The sequence below is a fragment of the Tachyglossus aculeatus genome, chromosome X1 (genome assembly GCF_015852505.1).
Source record: "Tachyglossus aculeatus isolate mTacAcu1 chromosome X1, mTacAcu1.pri, whole genome shotgun sequence".
NCBI lineage: Eukaryota > Metazoa > Chordata > Mammalia > Monotremata > Tachyglossidae > Tachyglossus > Tachyglossus aculeatus.
This window is the reverse complement of record NC_052101.1, coordinates 122619534-122644335: the sequence shown is the minus strand read 5'-3', so window position 1 is coordinate 122644335 and position 24802 is coordinate 122619534. Positions and strand designations below refer to the sequence as shown.

The following is a 24802-nucleotide window of genomic DNA, read 5'->3' as shown; positions in this document are numbered from 1 at the left end:
AATAATTTATAATATACAACTTAAAGATATGTACACAAGTGCTGTGGGGTTGGGGGTGGGGCAAATATCAAATGTCCGAAGACCACAGATCCAAGTGCATAGATGACACAGAGGGGAGAGAGCTGAGGAAAGAGGGCTTAGTCACTGTTCTATGTGCTGGGGTAGATACAAGCTAATCAGATTTTTTGGGGGGTATTTAAATGGTATTTGTTAAGTGTTTACTATGTGCCAAGCACTGTACTAAGCGCTGGGGTAGATACAAAACAATCGGGTTGGACACAGTCCCTGCACCACACAGGGCTCAGTCTTAATCCCCATTTTACAGATGGGGTAACTGAAGCACAGAGAAGTTAAGTGACTTGCCCAAGGTCACACAGCAGATAAGTGGCAGAGTCAGAATTAGAACCCAGGTCATCTGACTCCCAGGCCCATACTTTTTCCATTAGGCCACACTGCTCCTTACTGACCTCCTTACCATCAGCTTTAAAGCACACAATCAGTTTGCCCCATCCTGTCTTACCGTGCTGATTTGGCTTCACTCATCCAATGCCAACCTACTCACTGTACTTCGATTTTGTCTATCTTGCCACCAACCCCTTGCCTGCGTCCTCCCTCTGTCCTGGAACTGTTCTCCCCACTTTCAAAGCTTTATTAAAATCACATCTCCTCCGAGAGGCCTACCCCAAATAAGCCCTCATTTTTCTTACTCCCTCTCCCTTCCGCATCACCCATGCACTTACATCGTACCTTTTAAGCACTTGATATTTGCCCCTCAGCACTGTAATTTAGTTTAATGCCTGTCTCCCCCTCTAGACTGTAGTAAGCTCCGTGTGGGCAAGGAATGAGTCTACCAACTCTGTTGTATTGGACTCTCTCAAGTGCTTAGCACAGTGCTCTGCACACAGTAAGTGCTCAATAAATACCATTCCTTGTTTGATCCGGATGGACTCAGCCAAGGAGAGCCGGGATAGGAATGGGAACCCCGTCTATGACTGAAACAGCCCCAGCACTCGGACTCCCCACCACCATCACCGCCACACAGTGCTGAGTGAGAACTCTGTGGAAGCCAGGGGTCCCCAGACACTAATTTTGTCGAGGATTGCCTGATGCGCTGGACCAGACTTCTCGAGTTACAATGAACGGCACGGACGACATTTCTAAATATATCCACCACAGACGGTCGACACATCCCTTTTACTTCCAGTGACGTAGAAGTTGGGAAACCTCTCCATCATTTAGGAGCAATACGGCTACAAGAATCAAGTACACAATTCTGGCTAAATTGGGTCAAAAAATAGGGTGTCCGACCTTGGGTCAAGAACCAATATCCCGTCTCAAAAAGATTGTTCCTGCGGAGGAACCATTGGTTCCTGCAGACTGAATCCGAGGACTGCCTGGATTTAGGTGGAGCTCCTGGGGGCTGGAACTCTGGGTGTTATCCATAAAGGGGTGGTTAACGTAAAGTGGAGGAAGTGCAGTCTAGCCCACATGCTGGGTGTCTGCCTTCAGGTCCTAAGCGATACTGCTGCCAGGTAAGACTGCATCCGTAAGCATCTTTGAGAGTGCCCGCTCACACGTGGTGCCCAGGAAAAGACAATCAGGCACCTTTTCTGGCCCCCTTGCCATTCAGGTAAGCACTGCTTAATAATATAATAATAATAGTGGTATTTGTTAAGTACTTACTCTGTGCCAAGTATTTTCGAAGATAGAGGATAATCAGATCGGACACAGTCCCCATCCCACACGGGGCTCACAGTCTAAGGGGGAGGGAGAATAGATATTGAATCACCATTTTACAGATGAAGAAGCTGAGGCCCAGAGAAGTGAAGTGACTGGTCCCACGTCACACAGCAGGCAAATGGTGGAGCCAGGATGAGAGCTCAGGCCGCCTGACGCCCAGTCCTGTGCTCTTTCCAATAGGCCACACTGCTTCTGAGAGGGGAAAGGTATGTCCTACTGTCATGGAGGACTCATACTTGAGTTGTTTTGCCATAGGGGTGAGGCTTTGCACTGAACCATCCATACTCTCTTGCTGAGTCCCTCCATACCCAGAGGCACACACCGTGAGATGGCTGGCAGAGGAAACGGGGCCAGCCCGTGGTCACTGAACAGAAGAGCTCTGAGACCCCAACAGCAGCAGACAACTCTGTATCCTCGCCCATTTGGCATTGTTCAGTAGAATACTCAGATTGGCTTAGTAAGGGGTGGGAGGTTCTTTTCCAGTTTATTGTAAAAACCAAGGGGAAAGGGGGGAAAAAATACACAGTTGCCCTTTGCGCAGCTAGACAGACCAGAGTCAAAAAAACCTCACCAGACCTTATATCTCTGGGAAGATTGGAAAGCCTGATCGCAGTTGTCTCCCTTCTAGACTGTGAGCCCGTTGTTGGGTAAGGACTGTACCTGTTGCCAAATTGTACTTTCCAAGCGCTTAGTACAGTGCTCTGCACACAGTAAGCGCTCAATAAATACGATTGAGTGAATGACTGTGAAAACATCCCTTGGGCAGCTGTCACTTCATGGAAGAAAGACAAGCCAGAAGCCACCGAGCAAATGCCTGTCCAACTTTGTGGCCAGAAGTGTCTAGAGCTGAGGAAGACAGGACTCAACGGCTAGATTGGAAGCTCCTCGAGGGCAGGGGTCAGGTCTACTAACTCCATTGTACTCCAAGTAGTCAGTACAGTGCTCTGCACACAGTAGAAGCTCAATAAATAGCACTGATTGATTGATTAGCTCAACTCAGCTATCTCCTGGCCTACCCCCTCCTTCCACAGGAATCATGAGACCAAAAGTTTGAAAACCAGTGTAGATGAGAGAGTTCAAATTTGAAGACCAGTACATTGTAAGCGTCCTGAGGGCAGGGAGCAAGCAGGCCCATTCTTTAACATGGACCCTGAGAGCCTGGTATAGGCTCCTGCCCTCTCTGTGGGCTCAAATGCCGCTTTTTGACTTGGTGGTGGGGCTTTTTCATTACACGATCACCTGACCTGATAAACCCTATACCTGTTAACAAAGGGAAAAGGGAGGGAGGTGATGGGGGTGTCTGGATCCAGGTGGACTCAACTTCAACCAGGACAGACCTGATGCTGGCTTGAGACCCCCCAACACTTCGTCCTTCACTACAGTGGCCAAAATCCACTCAGCCCACACCCCTCCCTGGGACGGGGAGCTCTGATTGTCAGTTTATTTGATCGCCTGTGATTTGCATTAAGTACACCTCCCACCCACTGGGTTTTTCCAGTGATCTCTCTACAAGCGACTATTAAAATTCTTCCAACTCTCTGAGGAGCGGGGAAGGGTGAGGGTGGAGAAGCGTCCTGTGGCAAATCCTCCTTCCCGACCCTGGCGGTCAAGATGCTGGCATGATGGAGAAAGGTCTGGCCCCCAGGAGGGGAGCTGGACAAAGGGTAGGCCTGGTTCCCGCAGACCAGTTTTAAGGGAAAGGTCCCGGGCTGCTAGAGAACTCGGGACGACAATGCAGGCAGGTGACACAGAGTGGCGTGTTGGGGTGGTGGAAGGGCAGCGTCCAAGCACCTGGCAACGCAGTTGGGCCAGCCGAGCCCCCAACCCCTTCCTACAAGCAGGCGGATCCGTCTGAGTGACTTCTCCATTTGAACCGATCCCCTGGCTCGGGACGGGAGACCCCAAGACAGACTGGATGCGGCGTCGATTCAGGGCCCGCTTTTCAAGCAACCCCCAGTGCTGAGGCTCCTGGCCCTACCTCTACACCCCCTCCCCTCCACCCACCCCACCCAGCAACAAGAGGCAAGACAGATGAGAGAAGCAGCGGAGACCTAGGAGAGGGTCCCTCCTGGCTTGGGGTTCGCCCCCCTGGTCCTACCCTCCAAAGTCTCCACCAGCGCTGCCATTTCAAGCCGGGGCCGGAGGGGGTGGGGCCTAGACCCCTTCCCCTCCCACCTCACAGCCACGCCTCTCTGGCTCCTCCGGCTGGATCTGGCCACCAGAAAATCCCCTCCCCTGCTAGGGAGGGCAGCCGCTATAGGCTGCGCTCTTCTCATCTTCTTCGAGATGCCCGACTTGAAAAAAAATAACCCCACACGATTCCTCATTTCTTCAGCTCCAGGGCCGCTGGAGGCCCCACGGCGTCTGGCTCCCAAAGCAGGAACTCGTGCAGAAGGGTGTTGACCAGCTCGGGACACTCCAGCATGACCATGTGGCTGCCTTCATCTATCAACTTCAGGAAGGCCAGGAGCAGGATCTAGGGGAGGGAGGCCACGAACAGGGCAGGGAGAGGTCACCAACTCCCTGGGTCACCCCATCAGACCCTTCCCGGCCACCGGGATGTCCTCCCTTGCCTTGGCCCTGTTTTTCCTGCTGACGTCTTGGCTCTCTCAGCACCCCAGCCCCTCCTGGACTCAAGTTCCCCTGTGTGAGGGCCCGCCTTGGCCTGGCCCCCTAACCTTCACCCGCTCCCCCAGCTGCTCCCGGCCCATAGCCCCGCACCTCCGCCATGCGCTGGTCCTCTTCCACGGGCACAAACTTGTCGTGCATGCCGTGCACCAGCAGCACGGGTACCGTCAGCTCGGCGTGGTAGACCTCATCCCCCTCTGGCCAGTATTGGCCACTCATCATGGCCCTCAGTACGAAGGAGGACACGTTGAAGGCATTGCCCTCTTTCAGCAGCTGCTTCTCCTTGGCTCCTTGGCGGGCGAAACCGGCCCTGATGGGGAACAGGCGGAGAAGATGATGCTGGGCGTTGGGCTGGGGTCTGGACCATGTTGTCCCTCCCGCCCCCTCTGACAGGAAACCAAGCACCGGGAGATGGTCAGGGTCCCGTTTCAAGCCCCACTGACTGGGCCTCCCGCTCCTTCCAGTGGGTAGAAAGGCCTATGACCAGAGCCCAATGCTCTCTGAGGGCAATTCCCCCACCCCACCTCCTTCTAGTTTTCCAAGCATCAAAGGGTGGGGGTGGGGGGAAGAGTTGGCAGAAACAGCAACCCCCTGCTCCAACCAGAGGTGCAGCACCTGTGGTCGGTAGCATCCCTCCCTCCCCCAACAACCCGCCCCTGAACCCCCATTTACTTGAGGAAGCTCCAGGCCAGGCAAGGGGAGAGGCAGCGTAACACACACGTAGGCATGTTGAAGATGGAGCAAAGACTGGGCTCCAGGGCCGTTGGCCCCCCGCCATTGATCATGATGACCTTGTGCACCAGGTCCGGGTACTCGTGGGCCAGGAATGTGCAGAAGGAAACCCTGCAGGGGAGGCAGGGAAAGGGGCGTCACTGGGGGGCAGAAGAGGAGGCCCCTCCCTCCCCACAATGGCGTCAGAGGTCGCCATGACCACTTCCTGTTGGGGTGGTCTCCCTCCTAGGGCAGCTGGCCTCTAGGGATGGGGAGATCTCAGAGGCCACAGGGAGAAGCAGATGGGCCATTGAAGCCCTGCAGGAATTGGCTCTCCCTGGCATGCAAGGTCGCTCCCAAGGACTGCTGGGAGTTGTGGCCCGAAATGCCAGAGAAGGGGAGGCCGGGGGGGGGCCGGGGGGAGGGAAAACAGCCGGAAGAGCAGGTGCTCCTCTCCCTGGCCCCAAGGGGCAGGGCAGACGGATTCCCCAGGCCCGGCCCACTGCTGCCCGCCCGGCACCCTCTCACCCATAGGAGTGCCCGATGAGCACGTTGCGCTGCTTGGCATAGCGCTTGAAGATGGCGCGCATGTCCTCGGCCAAGGCGGAGAAGGTGTAGGCGGCGGCCACCTGGGGGGCCGAGCTGGCGCCATGCCCAGCCAGGTCGGGCGCCACCACCTCGTATCCCAGCCGCACGAAGAAGTCCAGCTGCTCCTTCCAGATGGCGAGGGAGCCTCCCACCCCGTGGATGAAGAAGAGCACCACGTCCCCGTGGATGCCCTTGCAGCTGGTGATGCGCTTCTTGCAGTCGATGTCAATGATGCGTTTGGGCCGCCGGCCCCGCCGCCGCCGCCCCGCACCACTGGTGCTGCCGCTGCCCGCCCGCTCCGGGCCCCCGGGGCCTGGCCGGGCCCCCTCGCCAGGCGGGGTGCCTGCGGTGCCTGCCTCCCCCACCTCCAGCTCCACTGTGGCGGCTGGCTCCACCCCCCCGTTCTGCCCATGGAGCAGGTCCGCCCGCAGGGTGTCACCCAGGTTTTCTACGACCAACTGCCCATTGCGGTAGAGGGTTATGCGCCGCTTGCAGTGGACCAGGCCCTGCTCCTTGTCGCCAGGCGGGGCATCGGCCCCCTCGATGGCCGGGCGGACTGGGACCCCGTGCTTCACCCGCAGCACCCGCCCCGGCTTCACCTCCACAAAGCTGTAGCCGTCACTAGACTCCACGCTCTCCAGGGGCACTACGGCCTGGGGCGTCTTGCCCAGAAGGCAGCACATGATGCCATCTGTAATGCTGCTCAGCATTCTCGGTCCTGGTGGGATAGGGGGCAGGGAGAGGAAGAGAGGAAGCTGGCATGAGATGAGGACATCATCATCGTCGTCATCTTCACCAGGGGTCTGGATTGGGTGCTGCTGGGTACAATAATGATGATGATGATGATGGTATTTATCAAGCACTTGATAAATTCCATCACTACACTTGATAAAGTGTAGTATAGTACATGCTTGTAGTGTACTACACTACACTTCCCTCTAGACTGTATGCTTGTTATGGGCAGGAATTGTCACTATTGTTATATTGTACTTTCCCAAGTGCTTAGTACAGTAAGCACTTAATAAATACGATTAAATGAATACACGCTCACTGGGGTAGATACAAGGTTCTCAGATGGGGCCCAGTCCATGTCCCACAGTGCTTTGCACATAGTAAGTGCTTAACAAATACCATTATTATTATTATTATTATTATTATTATTATTATTATTATTCCTCATCCCCATTTTACGGATGAGGAAACTGAGGTGAAGAGAACCATCCAAGGCCACCCAGCAGGCCAGTGGCCATGCTGGGGCTGAAATCTGGGTCTCTCAAACTCACAGTCCAGGGGGTTTTCCATTAGGCCACACTGCCTCCATTTGGTGCTTGGGAGAGTCCAATAAAAGACCTGGTTCCTGCCCTCATGGAGCTGATAATCTAATGGGTGCCTCTGTGCCCACCAATTCCCGTCACTCACATCCTTCAGCCTGGATAGGGTTGGAGGAAGAATAAGAGAATGTGTGCACGCGCACTCTCTCTCTCTCTCTCTCTCTCTCTCTCTCTCTCTCTCTCTCTCTCTCTCTCTCTCTCTCTCTCTCTCTCTCTCTCTCTCTCTCTCTCTCTCTCTCTCTCTCTCTCTCTCCCTCCCTCCAGCCATGGGCTTGCCTTCTTTAACTAGAGTATGCTCTCAGGCAATGGGACTGGGTTAAGGGTCACTGCCCAGCTACTCACTTTTGGCTACCCCCAGGATGGCCGAGTACACCATGGCATCTTGGAAGGATCCGGGCAGGGAGTTGGCAACACCTGCTTCCTTCTCTGTAGTAGGTCATCTCTTCTCCCTCCACTAACCAGGCTTCCAGACCCCTGTCACTTCCTGGCACCGAACCAATCAATTGATCAATCCATGGTATTTATTCAGGACTTACTGTGTGCAGAGCACTGTATAGTTAGTAGACATGATCCCTGCCCTCAAAGAGCTCCTGGTCTACTGTGGGCACAGAGTACTGGAGTAAGCGCTTGGGAAAGGTCAGTTGGTAGATGTGACCCCTGCCCTCAATGTAGTAGGGGAGTTCATTCATTCATTCAATCATATTTATTGAGCTCTTACTGTGTGCAGAGCACTGTACTAAGTGCTTGGAAAGTACAATTCAGCAACAGAGTCAATCCCTGCCCACAACTGGCTCACAGTCCAGAAGGAGAGTTGGACACTAAGACGGGTGTTGAATCCCCATTTTACAGATAAGGAAACTGAGGTCTGGAGAAGTTATGTGACTCACCCAAGATCCTACAGCAGGCAAGTGGTAGAGCTGGGATCAGAACTCAGGTCCCCTGACTTCCAGGTCTGTGCTCTTGGGGTTAAGCTCATGGGGTTAAGCTCATGGGGTGAACTAAGACCAGGACTACTATGAGGAAGGCAGGCTGGTGGGCTCTGTGGGAGCCAACAGTGGCTGGCACTGAGTGGGCAGAAACACCAAGCCAGTGTGACCCAAGCACCGTCAGCTCAGCATGGTAACTACTCCTCCCAGATCTATGGGAACCACCCCACCTCTCTAAACATGCAGAGCATCTCTGCATGCAAAAGACACCCCCTAAAGGGCCCATGTGGGTGCAAAACCCATATGTTTAAGGACAAAGCTCACGTGGAGAACATATGCATCTAGACTGTAAGCTTATTTTGGGCAGGGAATGTGTCTGCTAATTCTGTTGTATTCTCCCAAGTGCTTAATACAGTACTCTGCACATAGTAAGCACTCAGTAAATACCACTGATTGGTTGACGTACAAATCACATGTGCAAAGCCTCTGAGCCCCAGGGATGAAGACAGACAGACAGGCAGGCAGGCAAAGAGCCTCTCAAAAGCCCCTAAGCTCCCTAAGCCTGTGAGTGTGGAGTGTGTGGGGGTGGTGGGGGCTGAGTCTTAAAGGGGAGGGCATCACCTTTGCCTAGCTTGGGAGGGAGGCAGCGCTGCTTCTGAACGTAGGTGCTCGCCGTCTCTGGGCCTCAGTGGCCTCATCTGGAAAATGGGGAGGTGAATCCCAAGTGTCCCTCCTTTGTAGAGCGGGAGCCCAGGGGGACAGGACGGGGACCGGCTCGGATCGGCTCTTCCTGTCTAGGTCACTCAGTAAGCGCTCAATGAGCCCCGTAATAATTAATCAGAGAGGAAGAGGGAAGGGCCTGGCTTGAGAACGGGGGTGTGGGGTGGGGGACGGGGGTCCAGAGGGTCCTTCGAGAATGGGAGGGTGGGTCAGAAAACCCAACCACAAATAAAAACCAACCCCCAAGGAGGGGGGTGGGGGGGAACAGGGCTGGTGAGCAGCGAAGCCACTTCATGAACTGATCCCCATGATTCAGGGCACTTGGGATGTGCGGATGAGGTGTCCAGCACTGTTCTTCCAGCCCTGGGTGTCAGTGGGCAGGGGGGAGGCCCTTCCCCAACTTTGATTCAGACACTCAGACACTCCGAGACACTCCTCCCCCTCTACACTGGAAGCTCCATGTGGGCAGGGAATATGGCTGTTATATTGATCTATTGGACTCTCCCAAGGGTTTAGTATAGTGCTCTGCACACAGTAAGCGCTCAATAAATATAATTTAATGAATGAATGAAACAGCAGCCCAGCGCCCCCTCCCTCCACCCCCCAATCTCTCCACCCTTCTCTCCCTCCTGCTGCTGCACGGCACGATGCTACCCTGATGGGACGGATTAATGGGCCCAGAGCCTTGCCTGCCTTCTCCCACCTGCCTTCCGCCCCCTGCTCCCATTCCCCCCCATCTCCTTCAAGCCCCCCACCCCTAGCCCACCCTTTATGTTCGTTCATTCATTCATTCAATCGTATTTATTGAGCACTAACTGTGTGCAGAGCACTGACAAAGCGCTTGGGAGAGTACAATACAATAATACACAGTCACATTCCCTGCCCACAACAAGCTCACAGTCTGGGGGGTGGAAGGGGGGAAGACAGACATCAATACAAATAAAAACAATTAAAGATATGTACATAAGTGCTGTGCGGCTGGGGATTGGGGGAGAGCAAAGGGAGCAAGTCAGGGTGACGCAGAAGGGAGTGGGAGATGAGGAAAAGTGGGGCTTAGCCTTGGAAGGCCTCTTGGAGGAGATGTGCCTTCAATAAGGCTTTGAAGCGGAGGAGAGTCATTGTCTTTCAAATCTGAGGAGGGAAGACATTCCAGGCCAGAGGAAGAAGTGGGCTAGGGGTCTGCAGCTAGACAGGTGAGATGGAGGCACAGTGAGAAGGTTGGCACTAAAGGAGCCAAGTGTGCGGGCTTGCAGAAAGAGAGCAGCGAGGTGAAGTAGGAGGGAACAAGGTGATGGATGAGGAGTTTTTGTTTGATGCGAAGGTGGATGGGCAACCACTGGAGTTTTTTGAGGAGTTGTTTTATCTGTAATTTATTTATATTAACGTCTTTCTCCGCCTCTTGATGATGGTATTTGTTAAGTGCTTACTATGTGCAAAGCACTGTTCTAAGTGCTGGGGGATACAAGGTGATCAGGTTGTCCCACATGGGGCTCACAGTTTTAATCCCCATTTGACAGATGAGGTAACTGAGGCACAGAAAAGTTAAATGACTTGCCCAAAGTCACACAGCTGACAGGTGACAGAGCTGGGATTAGAACCCACGACCTCTGACTCCCAAGCCCAGGCTCTTTCCACTGAGCCACACTGCTTCTCTACTCTTGACTGTAAACTCGTTGTGGATGGGGAATGTGTCTTCTGATTATTGTTCTATTGGATCTCCCCTCCCCCCCCCCAAGCACTCAGTACAATGCTCTGCACACAATAAGCACTCAATAAACATGATTGAATGAACTGAATAAAATAATATTCACGGAGGAAGTGAAGGCCCCAGTTCTGGTTTGGGGAACCAGATAGGGTTGGAGGGCTATTCTCAGTGAACACACACCCTATCCCATCCTAGATCCCAATTGGAAAATCCCAGAGGGCTTGGGCCACCCCACAACTCCCCTCCTTCCTTCCACCAAAAGGTTACCAGGGAAGGGAGGGGTGATTACTTGGGAATGCAAGTCATTAGCTTAATTGCCTTTTAATTGAAGGAGCCATCTGCCCTGAAGCTGTTATTCTCGGTTCCTCCCAGAGCTCCCCCCTCCCCTCTTTCCTTGGGTTGGGGGAAGGAGGAAGAGGAGAACTAGAGGGCTAGGAAAAATCCCTCCCACTGTGATCCTCTTTCTCCTCCTGGGGGAGATGGACTGTAGCGAAGCCTCAGTAATATTAATACTAATAATAATGGCATTTATTAAGTGCTTACTATGTGCAAAGCACTGTTCTAAGCGCTGGGGAGGTTATAAGGTGATCAGATTTTCCCACGGGGGGCTCACAGTCTTAATCCCCATTTTACAGATGAGGTAACTGAGGCCCAGAGAAGTTAAGTGACTTGCCCAAAGTCACACAGTTGACAATTGGTGGAGCCAAAATTTGAACCCATGACCTCTGACTCCAAAGCCCATGCTCTTTCCACTAAACCACGCTGCTTCTCAGTACCAAACGAGGTTTGGGGGACAAGGGGGACAAACCCGAGAAAGGAGCTGGCTGCTATATGTCCCACTGTCTCTCCTCCTAAGTCTCTCTGCCTTATCCCCACACCACCCCAGTCCTCCCAAAAGCCTGGAAGTTCATTCTCCCAGATACGAGTCCATCAGTCTGCAATAGGAACCACAGCCACACAGAACATCCTGGAGACCTAGCCTGCTTCCTTCTTCCACCATCCACTCCTGGGGACTCCCAGTGGCTACCATCCTCTGAAGCAACCTAGCCAAGACCTTGGTGTGACTCCGACAGAGCAAGCTCTCCCCCAAATCAAAACCTTAAACTGTCCCAAATCTATCCTTTGGCAACCGCCTGCAGCTCCTTTCTGCCCACCAGCCTGGCCTCAGACTAAGAGTTCAGTCTGTCAGCAATCTTTTGGTCTCTGCATGAAATAAATGCCCATTTCTAACACCAGCCTGTGTGAGGCTACTTGGGGGTGTTTGTGGACAGCCTGCCAGCTGGGCACTGGTCAGAGGAAGAGTTGTGATCAGGGCCAGTCAATGCCAATAGCCAAACAGACTAGTACTGCCTGGGTTGATGGTGCTGGGGAGCTGGTCCTGAGAGAGAGAGAGAGTGTGTGTGTGTGTTTTGTGTGTGTGTGTGGGGGGGGTGTTTCCCTGCAGAGTGGAGAGAGAAGGGAGAGTCCCCCAGCTAAGGTGAGGGAGGCAGGAGCTTAAAATAAAACGTCAGCTAGCCACTTTTGCCACTCACACTCCCCACACCTCAGATGGTGATGAATTCCTCCTGGCTTCTCACCTGAGTAAGGAAGCAGGCCAGGAAGGGCAGGATTGCTAGCTGCGAGGGGCACATGGGTTGTGGTTTTTGCTGTGGTTTGCATGAGGGTCCCTTAAGGGGAAGAGAGAGAACCAGAGGCAATACAGGTCAAGGCCTTCATTTCCTTTTCTCCCACTCCCTTCTGCTTCCGCCTCATACTTGAATTTGCACCCTTTATTTACCCCTCCCTCTTCCCCACAGCACTTATGTACATAGCTGCAATTTATTTACTTATCTTCATATCTGTCTTCCTCTCCAGAGTGTGAGCTCGTTGTGGGCAGGGAACGTGTCTACCAACTTCGTTATATTGTATCTCTCAAACACTTAGTACTGTGCTCTGCACACAGTAAGTGTTCAATAAATACTATTGATTGATCAAGGGCAGAGGGTGGCACTTGTTGCAGGCACAGCACTCTTGGGACTGCAGTCATGGCTGCCATCAAACCCACTACTGGGAAGTGGGGGCCCGAGGTGGAGGGGTGGGGCAAATTCCCATGGCCTCCACCTTCTCCCCAACCTACCAGTTTACTGACACTTGAGGGTGGAGGTAAACCAGAGCCAGCTGTTTAGGGTCTGAGGGGGGTTGGGAAAGGGACAGTTTCCTTCCAGTCAGCCTCAGCGTCCCCTTCCACTGGCCCCCTGCAACACCCAGCAGAAAATGCAAATTCGAGTGAGGCCTGGCCCTGGGTCTCCCTGGAGAGGGGTGCTCCTAGGGGTGCCCAGTGAGACATCATTAGGAGGTGGCTAGGGTCCTACAGCTATGCTGCTGTTCTCCACCCACCTGTGGAAAAGGGCAGCCAAGGAAGAAATGCCTAAAGGATCTCTGGGAATAGTCCATCTGCACACTTTTCTCCCTGGGGAGACCCCTCTTCAGGGTGAAAGTTTGAGAAACCCCTTCAATGAAAGTGAGCCCACTCTTCTAGACTGTGAGCCCACTGTTGGGTAGGGACCATCTCTATATGTTGCCCACTTGTACTTCCCAAGCGCTTAATACAGTGCTCTGCACACAGTAAGCACTCAATAAATATGATTGAATGAATGAATGAATGAATGAATGAAAGAGACTTCCAGAGGTTTTCTTGTCAACCTCTCCCATTTCAGATAGATGGGAATTTCTCTGGTTCTCAGAAGCAGTGTGACCTAGTGAAAAGGTCAAAGGACCTAGGTACTAATCCTGGCTCTGCTACTTGCCTGCTGTGTGACTGTGGATAAGTCACTTAAGCACTTGAGTCTATACCCCCTAAGCAACTTTGATACTGATCCCGCTCCCAGAGCTCTTATGTCTATATCCTTTTTCTCTCCTTATAATCAATAATACAACTGATTGATTAATTGACTGCTGCTTCCTCTCCCCGTGATTTATTTTGTCATCTTCCCCACTAGAATGTAAGATCCTTGTGGGCAAGGATTGGGCCTACCATCTCTATTAATAATAATAATGGTATTTGTTAAGCGCTTACTATGTGTCAAGCATGGTTCTAAGCACTGAGGTAGATATAAGGTAATCAGGTTGTCCCAAATGGGGCTCACAGTCTTGATCCCCATTTTACAGATGAGGAAACTGAGGCACAGAAAAGTTAAGTGACTTGCCCAAAGTCACACAGTTGATAAGTGGCAGAAGCGGGATTAGAACCCATGACCTCTGACTCCCAAGCCCGGGCTCTTGCCACTAAGCCACACTGCTTCCATTGTACTCTCCCAAGCACTTAGTACAGTGCTCTGCACACAGTAGGTGCTCAATAAATACCATCGATTCTGTGCCTCAGTTTCCTCATCTGTACAAAGGGAATTCAATACCTGTCCTCCCGCTACTTAGACCATGAGCTTTATGTGGGACAAGGACTGTGACTGACCTGATTATCTTGTATCAGTGCTTAGTACAGTGCTTGGCACATAGTAAGCATTTAACAAATACCACAATGATTATCCTCATTATTATTAGAGCTCCTTAGGGAAGGAAATTCCATAATCACCCCTAGCCACTGGATTCAACATTTCTCAACTCTGGCTCATGGGAAGTTCCTCCTGATGTCTAACCTCAATCCCTCCTGCTGATGCAAGACTTTCCTTTCATTCTGTCTTCAGAGATGGAGACCAGCCAGTCACCCTCCCCAATAAGGAAAGGAATGTCCGTGAATATTTGGGAATTAAAGGGGGTGGGGCAGAGAGGTAGGGATCATCAGAGTTGCCTCTCATGGAGGCAGGGCAGGGTCAGAGGGCAGAGAGTAGAGGGCCATGAGGCCATTCATTCATTTATTCATTCATTCATTCATTCATTCATCCAGCCCACGTCATCCCCCTGGCCTGGAATGCCCTCCCTCCCAACATCTGCCAAGCTAGCTCTCTTCCTCCCTTCAAGGCCCTACTGAGAGCTCACCTCCTCCAGGAGGCCTCCCCAGACTGAACCCCCTCCTTCCTCTCCCCCTCCTCCCCCCTCCATCCCCCCCACCTTACCTCCTTCCCTTCCCCACAGCACCTGTATATATGTATATATGTTTGTACATATTTATTACTCTATTTATTTATTTATTTTACTTGTACATATCTATTCTATTTATTTTATTTTGTTAATATGTTTGGTTTTATTCTCTGTCTCCCCCTTCTAGACTGTGAGCCCACTGTTGGGTAGGGACCGTCTCTATATGTTGCCAACTTGTACTTCCCAAGCGCTTAGTACAGTGCTCTGCACACAGTAAGTGCTCAATAAATATGATTGATTGATTGATTCATTCATTCATTCAATCAATCATATTTATTGAGTGTTTACTGTGTGCAGAGCACTGTCCTAAGCGCTGGGGAGAGTACAATACAACAATAAGCAGGCAGATCCTCTGCCCAAAACGAGTTTACGGTATAGAGAGGCCAGCCCCTGGAGGTCTAATTTTCATCTGGTTATTCTTTCCCAGCCCTCAGCACAGTACTTAATCAATCAATCGATGGTTTTATTGATTAAGACTGCAAGCCCTATGTGGGGCAGGGATTGTGTCCAACTCGATTATGTTGTACCTACCCCAGCGCTTAGTGTTGGCACATAGTAAGCGCTTTAACAAATACTACAATTATTATTATTATTATTATTAAGCACATACCGTTTGCTGAGTATTGTGCTAAGTGCTTGGGGGAGTGCAGTAATAATAATAATTAATAATGATGGTATTTGTTAAGCACTTACTATCTGCCAAGCACTGTTCTAAGTGCTGGGGTAGATGCAAGGTAATCAGGTTGTCCCACGTGGGGCTCGCAGTCTTCATCCTCATTTTACAGATGAGGTAACTGAGGCCCAGAGAAGTTAAGTGACTTGCCCAAAGTCACACAGCTGACAAGTGGCAGAGCCGGGCTCAGAACCCACGACCCACGACTTCTGACTCCCGGGCTCTTTCCACCAAGTCATGCTGCTTCTCGGTACAATAGAGTACAATACAACAATGCAGTACAATAGAGATGGTAGATGCGATCCCTGCCCTCGAGGAGCTTCCAATCTAGAGGGGAAGGCGGGCATTAAAATGAGTGACAGGAGAAACAGAAGAGCATAAGGATGAGTACTTGAGTGCAGTGGGGCTAGGGGTGGGGCGAGTGCTTAAGAGGTACAGATCCAAGCACGCTGGTAATGTAGAATAAATACTATTAAGCACGGGCTTAATGAATACTATTACTACTAGTCAGTGGAATCCCGGACCTATGTGGGCTAACAATGCCTTCCCGATCTCCTCCCCCTCCCACCCCTTCTCTGCAGACAGCAGCCCGGGAACAATACGGTGCTCGGCTTTATAGGGGAGCCCTTGTCAGAAGCCCGCCGGCCGGGGTCGAAAGAGAGTTCCCGGCCATCCGGGACCCCACTTTAACCCCTCCTTCCCTCCCTCCCACATCCAAATCCATTTCGAAGCTCCAGAAGCGGATCCCATCTCAATCGGACGTTCCGGGCGAACGACCCTCCGGTCTCTCGCTCTTCCACTGCCCTCCCCGCCCCCCAGGATGGGCGCTTCGGTGGAAAGTCGGGGAGCGACAAATGTGGGGGGGGCTACGTTGGGAAATGGAAGGAATTCAGCCCTGCGGGGGGTAGGTAGCAGAGAAGACTACAGGTCCAGGGTGGTGAGGGAAGAGGGGGGCTGCTTTCGGGCTTCAGACTGGGCCCTGCCTCCCCCCCGCCCCCCCGGCCGTCAAATCAATGTGCCATTCTAGTCCGCGCCTGAGGCCGGTAACCATGGCGACTGGCTGGAGCAGTCAGCGCCCACCCCCAGCGGCGGGGAAGGAGCCTGCGCCGGGTTGCATAACGGGGAGAGGGGAGGTGGGAGGGGGAAAGAAGCGCCGCAGAGAAAGCACCCCCCCCCCCAGCCTTGGTCACCCCAACTAGACCTCTCCATGTGGGTGACGGGCAAGAGCAGGGAAGAGGGAGTGAACCCGCCCAGGGAGGGGGGGTCCCAGGTCTACAGAATGGGGACGGGGCCTGGCATTTCGTAGAGAGGACCATGGATGGCAAGGTGGAGGACGGGGGATGGTGAGGGGTAGATGGAGAGGTTGGGGACTTCATTCATTCATTCAATCGTATTCATTGAGCGCACACTGTGTGCAGAGTACTGTACTAAGCGCTTGGGAAGTACAAGTTGGCAACATATAGAGACGGTCCCTACCCAACAGCGGGCTCACAGTCTAGAAGGGGGAGACAGACAACAAAACATATTAACAAAATAAAATAAATAGAATAAATATGTACAAGTAAAATAGAGTAATAAATATGTACAAACATATATACAAATATACAGGTGCTGTGGGGAGGGGAAGAGGTAAGGTGGGGGGGATGGGGAGGGGGAGGAGGGGAGAGGAAGGAGGGGGCTCAGTCTGGGAAGGCCTCCTGGAGGAGGTGAGCTCTCAGTAGGACTTCTGTTGGGGGGGGGGCGGTGAGGGTGTCAGTTGAAGGGCTGGGTAAGGAAGAAGTCCTGGCCTCCACATCCTCCCCATTCCCCAATCCTTTCCGTCCTGGCAAAACAGAGCCAAACACGTCTAGGCTGACAGGGGAAAAATTCTCTCCTTGAACTGGGGGAAAAGAAGGGCTTGGATGAAAGGTTAAAATCTTCCTGGACACCTACCTGGTAGGTCCCCTCCTTCTGCAACATCCAAACGGTGTGTGTGTGGGGGGGGTGTCTGTGTGTGTGTGTGTGTGTGTAGGTCTGTGTGTCCGTGTGTGTGTCCGTGTGTGTGTGTGTCCGTGTGTGTGTGTGTGTCCGTGTGTGTCCGTGTGTGTGTGTGTTCCTCTCAAGCTCTGCCCTGCACCTGGCAGCTCTGATTAAATGTTTGGGGAATTGAATGAATAGGATAGGGGGATAATTCCAGGCCAGTCACCTATTGCCAAAGATGATCAAGATTCAGATCGTTCAGACAAAGTGAGCCCGTTGTTGGGTAGGGACCGTCTCTATATGTTGCCAACTTGTACTTCCCAAGCGCTTAGTACAGTGCTCTGCACACAGTAAGCACTCAATAAATACGATTGAATGAATTTGCAGGGGACCTGGAGCCAGAGAGCCAAACCCCAAAGATCTTCTCATCCTCATCACCTTACTTAAGCTATTACAGCTCTTGCCCCCAAAGGAATCGACCCAGAAGAAAGGAGCTCTGTGGTTTCACGCTCTTTAAGCCTGTCCCAGAGATGCATCTGCTCAACAGCTGGTGAAGCAGGCCCCTCTTGCCAGGTGCCAGGCTCGCGGCAGGTCCTTGGCATTTCACGGACGAAGACTGGCCCGGATCATCAAGGGGAACCTGCCCAGTGCCAGTCAGGACCCAAAGGACGGAAAGAGGCGAACAGAAAACCTAGGATCCCTTCCCCCAGCCCCTTCTGACCCCACCCGTGTATCTCGGTTTTGAGGACTCTCCCCTCTTGTCCCCCCGCGCCCCAACTTCCCTTGCCTGTAGCATTTCTAGGCATAAGGGACCTGGATCCTCCCAACCCCTATCGCAGAATAACCCCGCAGAAGCTTAAGCACCTGGGCCAGAGACCTCATCCTTCTCCTCCCAGAATAAGAGGAGGAATTGAGAGTGAGAGAGCCAGAGAGCGAGAAATCAATCCTGCACCATCCTGGTCTGCGATTCCCCCGTCCTTCCTCCTCCCCCCAGAAAATCCAGCCTGTTCGCTGTCTCTCCAGCGCAAAGGAATACTGTTCCCTCCCTCCCTCCTTCCCTCCCTCCCTCTCTCTCTCCCTCCTTCCAAGTCCTGATCCTTTTACTGCAGTTGCATCATAAAGCCCACTGAGCGCCAGAGCCACTCTGAGGGGCTGGGGTTACGGATTTTTTTAGGGGGGGAAGGGTCCCAAAAAGCCAGAAAAGAATCAGGGGGGCCTCCTCACCTCTGCGTTCCTTATGGCCATCTTGCTCTGGCCACCCCCCTCCTCCCGGCTCCCTCTCCCTCCGTGGCCAGCCGACAACTTCGTCTTACCCATCCCGGCTTACTCCCTCACCTCATGGACTGCTGATCGCTGGCAGGGGCGCTGGGACCCGGGGCGCGGGGGGCTGGTTCCAGACAGGAGGGAGCGGAGGGCTCCAGGTGTGTTTGGGGGGGGGTCCGGGAACCCGGGCATCCAGGGCTGGCCGCTGCTTAGGGAGGCTTCTGCTTTGCTTTACATTTTGGCACGTGCGGCGAGAGGTCGGTGGGGCTTCCTGAAGACGTCGGGGAATTTAAAATTGCTTTTCTTCTTCCATCGCCGTCCCATTTCCCACCGCGGGGACGGGAACGCTGTCACCATCCCCTGAGCCTGGCCGCTTTGAGAGGGTTATCTGTCCTTGTACGCTGTAGCCATAGAGAAACCCTTTAAATCCCTCCCTGGGTAGAGGCGGGGCCTCCTCCGGATAGATAGAGTGCATTGCCAATGGAACTCAAGGCAATCGTGGCCTACTTTCTAGCCAATGAAAGGCCAAGATCAGGAAAAGGGGTGGGAAGAGAACCGAGATAGTAAGGCTGCATGGAAGGAGTCGAGCCCCTTCATTTTTCCAGACCAAATTCCTATTATCCTTTTTGTCCTCACAACAATCCTGGGGAGAGGAAAGTTCAGGGATTCTGCTCCCCATTTTACAGATGGGGAAACTGAGCCCCAGAGGCAGCTAGTAATTGCCCCAAAGTCACCCAGCAGGCCAAGGCAGAGCTAGGCCAGGAGCCCAAATCTCTCGTTGTCCAAATCTGCATTTTCCGCTCTGGTGAGTTATTACAGCTCTCTATGGTCTAGGACGGGAGGGTGGGTATAAACTAGCTGCAGAATCGCAGCCTACATTCTTGCTTAAGACAACACCCTCAAATAATACATACTGTCCAGCTGTCTCAGCATGAGTGTTGGAAGGTATACTATTTGACTCATCATGCCTAGGAATTAGGAAAGAGGCAAAAGGTAATTGGGAAGAAGTATGGCCTAGAGGATAGAGATGGGGCCTGGGAGCCAGAGGACCAGGGTTCTAACCCTGGCTGCTGTTTGAGCTTGGGTAAGTCACTTAACTTCTCTGTTGCTTCAGTTTCCTCAACTGTAAAATGGGGATTCACTCACCTCCTGTTCTCCCTCCTACTTAGGTTTGTAGCCCCATGTGAGACAGGGACTGTGTCCGAGCTGATCGACTTGTTTCTACCCCAGTGTTCGGAATTGTACATGACACAAAGCGTGCAACAAATACCATAATAAATAAATACAATTATCACCAGGCCCAGAAGTCTAGTGCTTAGAACAGTGCTTGGCACATAGTAAATGCTTAACAAATACTATTATTATTATTATTATTATCAATAAGGCCCCAACCATCCCAGCATAGGTGTCACACTAATGGAAGCAGGGGTGTCAAGCGGAATCGTGAAGAACCTGAAGTCCTGCTGCTTCTTTCACGTTTATCCATCATGTTGGTCTTTAGTAGTTTTTTTTACCTTTCCTTATGTGTCAATCACCAACCCTGCCCCTCTATCAATCAATCAGTGGTATTTATTGAATGCTTACTCAGTAGAGAAGCAGTGTGACAATGGATAGAATACAGGCCTGGGCGTCAATCCTGGCTCTAATCCTGGCTCTGCCACTTGTCTGCTGTGTGACCTTGGGCAGGTCATTTTACTTCTTTGTGCCTCAGTTACCTCATCTGTAAAATGGGGATTGAGACCGTGAGCCCCACATGAGACAGGGACTGTGTCCAACCCGATTTGCTTATATCCACCCCAACGCTTAGTATAGTGCCTGGCACATAATAAGCACTTACCAAATACCATCATTATCATTACTACTGTATGCCGAGCACTGAACTAAGTGCTTGGGCACATACAATATCTCCTCCCCTTGTTCTTACGTTGGGAGCCCCTTGGAGGTTAGGGACCTTGTCCATGCCACATCCATCTATTTCCTTCCCAGCACTTAGTGCTGTGCAGAGTACAGGCTCTGCAGCTCTTAGCCCTTCCACACACACACCCCTCGACTTCTTCTCCTGTCAATGCTGCTCCTCTCTAGTTACTGGGTTGAGAGGTAGAGAAGAGCTTTTGGGAGTAGAAAGGCTGTCTCAAGGCTCAGTTCTGGGTCCTCTCCCATTCTTCCATTCTCCATCTACACCCACTCCCTTGGAGAACTCATTCACTCCCATGGCTTCATTTACCATCTCTTTGTGGATGATTCCCAAATCTATAACCCCAGCCCTGATCTTTCTCCTTCTCTGCAGTTTCACATTTCCTCCTACCTTCAGGATATCTCTATTTGACACTAACACCTGAAACTTAACATGTCAAAAACAGAACTCCTCATATTCCTACCCAAATCCTGCCTTCCCCTTGACTTTCCCATCACTGTAAATAACAGTACCATGTTCCCTATTTCACAAACTCATAACCTTGGCATTATGCTTGACTCATCTCTCTCATTCAACCCATAAATTCAATCTCTCACTAAATCCTGTTGGTTCACATCATAGCTAAAATCTGCCCTTTCTTCTCCATGCAAACTGCTACTATGCTGATCCAAGCTCTTATATCCACCTTGACCCTGCATCATCCTCCTCACTGATTTCCCTGACTCCTGTCTCTCCCCACTTTAGTTCATACTTCACTCTGGTACCCAGATTATTTTTTCATAAAAATGTTCAGTCCACATTTCCCCATTCCTCAAAAATCTCCAGTGGTTGCCCATCCACCTCCACATCAAATAGAAACTCCTTACCATCATCTTTAAAGCGCTCAATCACCTTGCTCCCTCCTATCTTGAAATAATTATAGTAATGACTATTATTATTATTGTGGTACTTGTTAAGTGCTTACTATGTGCCAAGCACTGTTCTAAGTGCCAGGGTAGATGCGAGTTAATCAGATTGGACACAGTCCCTGCCCCACATGGGGATCAAGTTCTTAATCCTCATTTTACAGATGAGGTAGCTGAGGTACAGAGAAGTGAAGTGACTTGCCCAAGGTCACCCAGCAGACAAGTGGCGGAGCCAGGATTAGAACCCAGGTCCTCTGACTTCCAGGCCCGTGCTCTTTCCATTAGGCCACGCTGCTTGATTTCCTACTACAACCCAGCCCACACACTTCACTCCTCTAATACCAACCTACTCACTGTACCTCAATCTTATCTGTTTTATCTCCAACCTCTTGCCCATATTCATTCATTCATTCATTCAATCATATTTACTGAGTGCTTACTGTGTGCAGAATACTGTACTAAGCGCTTGGAAAGTACAATTCGGCAACATAGAGAGACAGTCCCTACCCAACAACGGGCTCACAATCTAAAAGGGGGAGACAGACAGCAAAACAGAATAGTAGACAGGTGTCAATACCATCAAAATAAAAAGAATCATAGATATATGCACATCGTTAATAAAATAGAGTAATAAATATGTACAAATATACACAAGTGCTATGGGGAGGGGGAGGGGGGAGGGCAGAAGGAGGGAGTGGGGGCGATGGGGAGGGGAGGAGGAGGAGAGGATAATGGGGGGGCTCAGTCTGGGAAGGCCTCCTGGAGGAGGTGAGTTCTCAGTAGGGCTTTGAAGGGAAGAAGAGAGCTAGTTTGGCGGATGTGTGGAGGGAGGGCATTCCAAACCAGAGGTAGGACGTGGGTCAGGGGTCAACGGTGGCACAGGCGAGAACAAGGTACAGTGAGGAGGTTAGCGGCAGAGGAGTGGAGTGTGTAGACCGGGCGTGCACAGAGCACTGTCCTAAACACGAGCAGCAGGACAATATAGTTGGTAGTCATGTTCCTCAGGGGGCTTGAAGTCAAGAGCCGCCGGCGGGACTGGAAGAGGTCTCCGGGTTCGGTGTCATACTGCGCCTGTGTCCCTAGTAGCAGATCAGCGAGGTAGGGTAGGCTAGGGAGAGTTAATTGAGTGTCTTAAAGCTGATGTTAAGGAGTTTCTGTTTGATGTAGAGGTAGATGAGCAAGTACCAGAGGTTTTTGAGGAGCGATAAAACATGGCCTGAATGGTTTTTAGAAAAATGATCCAGACAACAGAGTGAAATATGGACTGGAGAGGGGAGAGGCAGGGGGCAGGAAGGTCAGCAATGAAATGGATGCAGTAGTCTAGGTGGGATATGATGAGTGCTTGGATCAGTGTAGTAGTAGTTTGGATGGAGAGTTAGGGACAGATTCTAGGGATTTTGAAGCAGCATGGCTAGTGGATAGAGCACGGGCCTGGGAGTCAGAAGGTCATGGGTTCTAATCCAGGTTCTGCCACCTGTCTGCGGTGTGTGACCTTGGGCAAGTCACTTCACTTCTCTGTGCCTCAGTTATCTCATCTGTGAAATGGGGATTGAGACTGTGAGCACCACTTGGGACAGGGACTGTGTCCAATCTGATTTGCTTGTATTCCCCACAGCGCTTAGAATGGTGCCTGGCACATAGTAAGTGCTTAACAAATACTATCATTGTTACTATTATTATTCGTGCCAACAGGATTTGGCTACCAATCAATCTGCGCATCAGGCAGAAATTCCTCACCCTCGGCTTCAAGGCTCTCCATCACCTCGCCCCCTCCTACCTCACCTCCCTTCTCTCCTTCTACAGCCCACCCTGCACCCTCCGCTCCTCTGCCGCTAATCTCCTCACCGTGCCTTGTTCTCGCCTGTCCCGCCATCGACCCCAGGCCCACGTCATTCCCCGGGCCTGGAATGCCCTCCCTCTGCCCATCCGCCAAGCTAGCTCTCTTCCTCCCTTCAAGGCCCTACTGAGAGCTCACCTCCTCCAGGAGGCCTTCCCAGACTGAGCCCCTTCCTTCCTCTCCCCCTCGTCCCCCTCTCCATCCCCCCGTCTTACCTCCTTCCCTTCCCCACAGCACTTGTATATATGTATATATGTTTGTACATATTTATTACTCTATTTATTTATTTATTTTACTTGTACATATCTATTCTATTTATTTTATTTTGTTAGTATGTTTGGTTTTGTTCTCTGTCTCCCCCTTTTAGACTGTGAGCCCACTGTTGGGTAGGGACTGTCTCTATATGTTGCCAACTTGCACTTCCCAAGCGCTTAGTACAGTGCTCTGCACACAGTAAGCGCTCAATAAATACGATTGATTGATTGATTTGGGGACAGACTGAATATATGGATTGAATAAGAGAGATGAGTTGAAGGTAATGCCAAGGTTACGGGCTTGTGAGACAGGAAGGATGGTGGTGTTGTCTACAGGGACGGGGAAACGTGTGGGAGGACAGTGTTTGGGTGGGAAGATGCGGCAGGGTGGGGGATAGAAAGAGCACACTTCTGTCGCTTGAGGGCTTCACAAAATGTAAATCCTGCAGCACCCTGAAAGATAGGTCCCTCCTAAAATAGCAAATAAACCTTATTGATTCTCATCTATTTAAACTACCCAAATAAATCAGAACTGGAAGGGATCTCAAGAGGTCAACTATTCCAGTCCCCTGTTACCAAGCAAGATGCAGGGGTGTCTCCAGGAATGGATTCAATTGACTGTTACAGTGCTCCATCCTGGAAGTTCACTCCCGTGTTTAACTCAACTCACTTGTTTAATCTGCTGTGAAGTCGATCTCAGTAGTTTCTCCTTTTTATTCACTACTCTCCTACTACAACCCAGACCACACATTTCGCTCCTCTAATGCTAACCTTCTCACTGTGCCTCGACCTCATCTATATAGCCACTGACCCCTTGCCCATGTCCTGCCTCTGGCCTGGAACATCCTCCGCCTCCAAACCCAACAACCAATTACTCTCCCAGCCCCCCACAAAACCTTATTGAGGGTACATCTCCTCCAAGAGGCCTTCCCTAAAGCCCCCTTCCCTCTTTTCCCGCTCCCTTTTGCATCACCCTGACTTGCTCCCTTTATTCATCCCCCCTCCCAGCCCTACGGCACCTATGTACATATCTGAAATTTATTTATTTATATGAATGTCTGTCTCCCCCTCTAGAGCGTAAGCTCCTTATGGGCAGGAATGTGTCTGTGATATTGTTATACTGTACTCTCCCAAGCACTTAGTGTAGCGCTCTGCACACAGAAAGTGATCAATAAATACGATTGACTGACTAATAATAATAATAGTAGTATTTGTTAAGCACTTACTATATGCCAAGCACTGTACCAAAAGCTGGGTAGATACAAAATCGTTAGGTTGGACACAGTCCTCGAACCTTATGGGGCTCATGATCCAAGGGGGAGGGAGAATAAGTACTTAATGCCCATTTGACAGATGAGGAAACTGAAGCCCTGAGAAGTGAAATGACTTGCCCAAGGTCACCCAGTAGGTAGGTGATGGAGCTGGGATTACAACCCAGGAATCCTGACTCCCAGGCCTGTGCTTACTTCTAGGCCAAGGATTTATTCCTGTTCTTAATTAATAATAATGGCATTTATTAAGCCTTTACTGGTGCTGAGCACTGGGGTAGATACAAGGTCATGAGATTAGACAC

General features: G+C 51.4%; 1 protein-coding gene across 2 annotated transcripts; it reads right to left on the bottom strand.

Moving 5' to 3' along the window:
- Nucleotides 1–1872: 1872 nt before the first annotated feature.
- ABHD8 (abhydrolase domain containing 8) lies at nt 1873–18709 on the bottom strand. 2 transcript variants are annotated; one of them, XM_038740778.1, is made up of 6 exons: nt 18391–18709; nt 11927–12016; nt 5608–6385; nt 5041–5211; nt 4462–4678; nt 1873–4216 (listed from the first exon to the last, which is right to left on the bottom strand). In XM_038740778.1, the coding sequence occupies exons 2-6, from the start codon at nt 12006–12008 to the stop codon at nt 4064–4066; spliced, it is 1401 nt and encodes a 466-aa protein (XP_038596706.1). In that variant the 5' UTR covers nt 12009–12016; nt 18391–18709; the 3' UTR covers nt 1873–4063. The 2 variants fall into 2 exon arrangements, with proteins under 2 accessions (XP_038596706.1, XP_038596707.1); XM_038740779.1 differs by lacking the exon at nt 11927–12016.
- Nucleotides 18710–24802: the final 6093 nt, after the last annotated feature.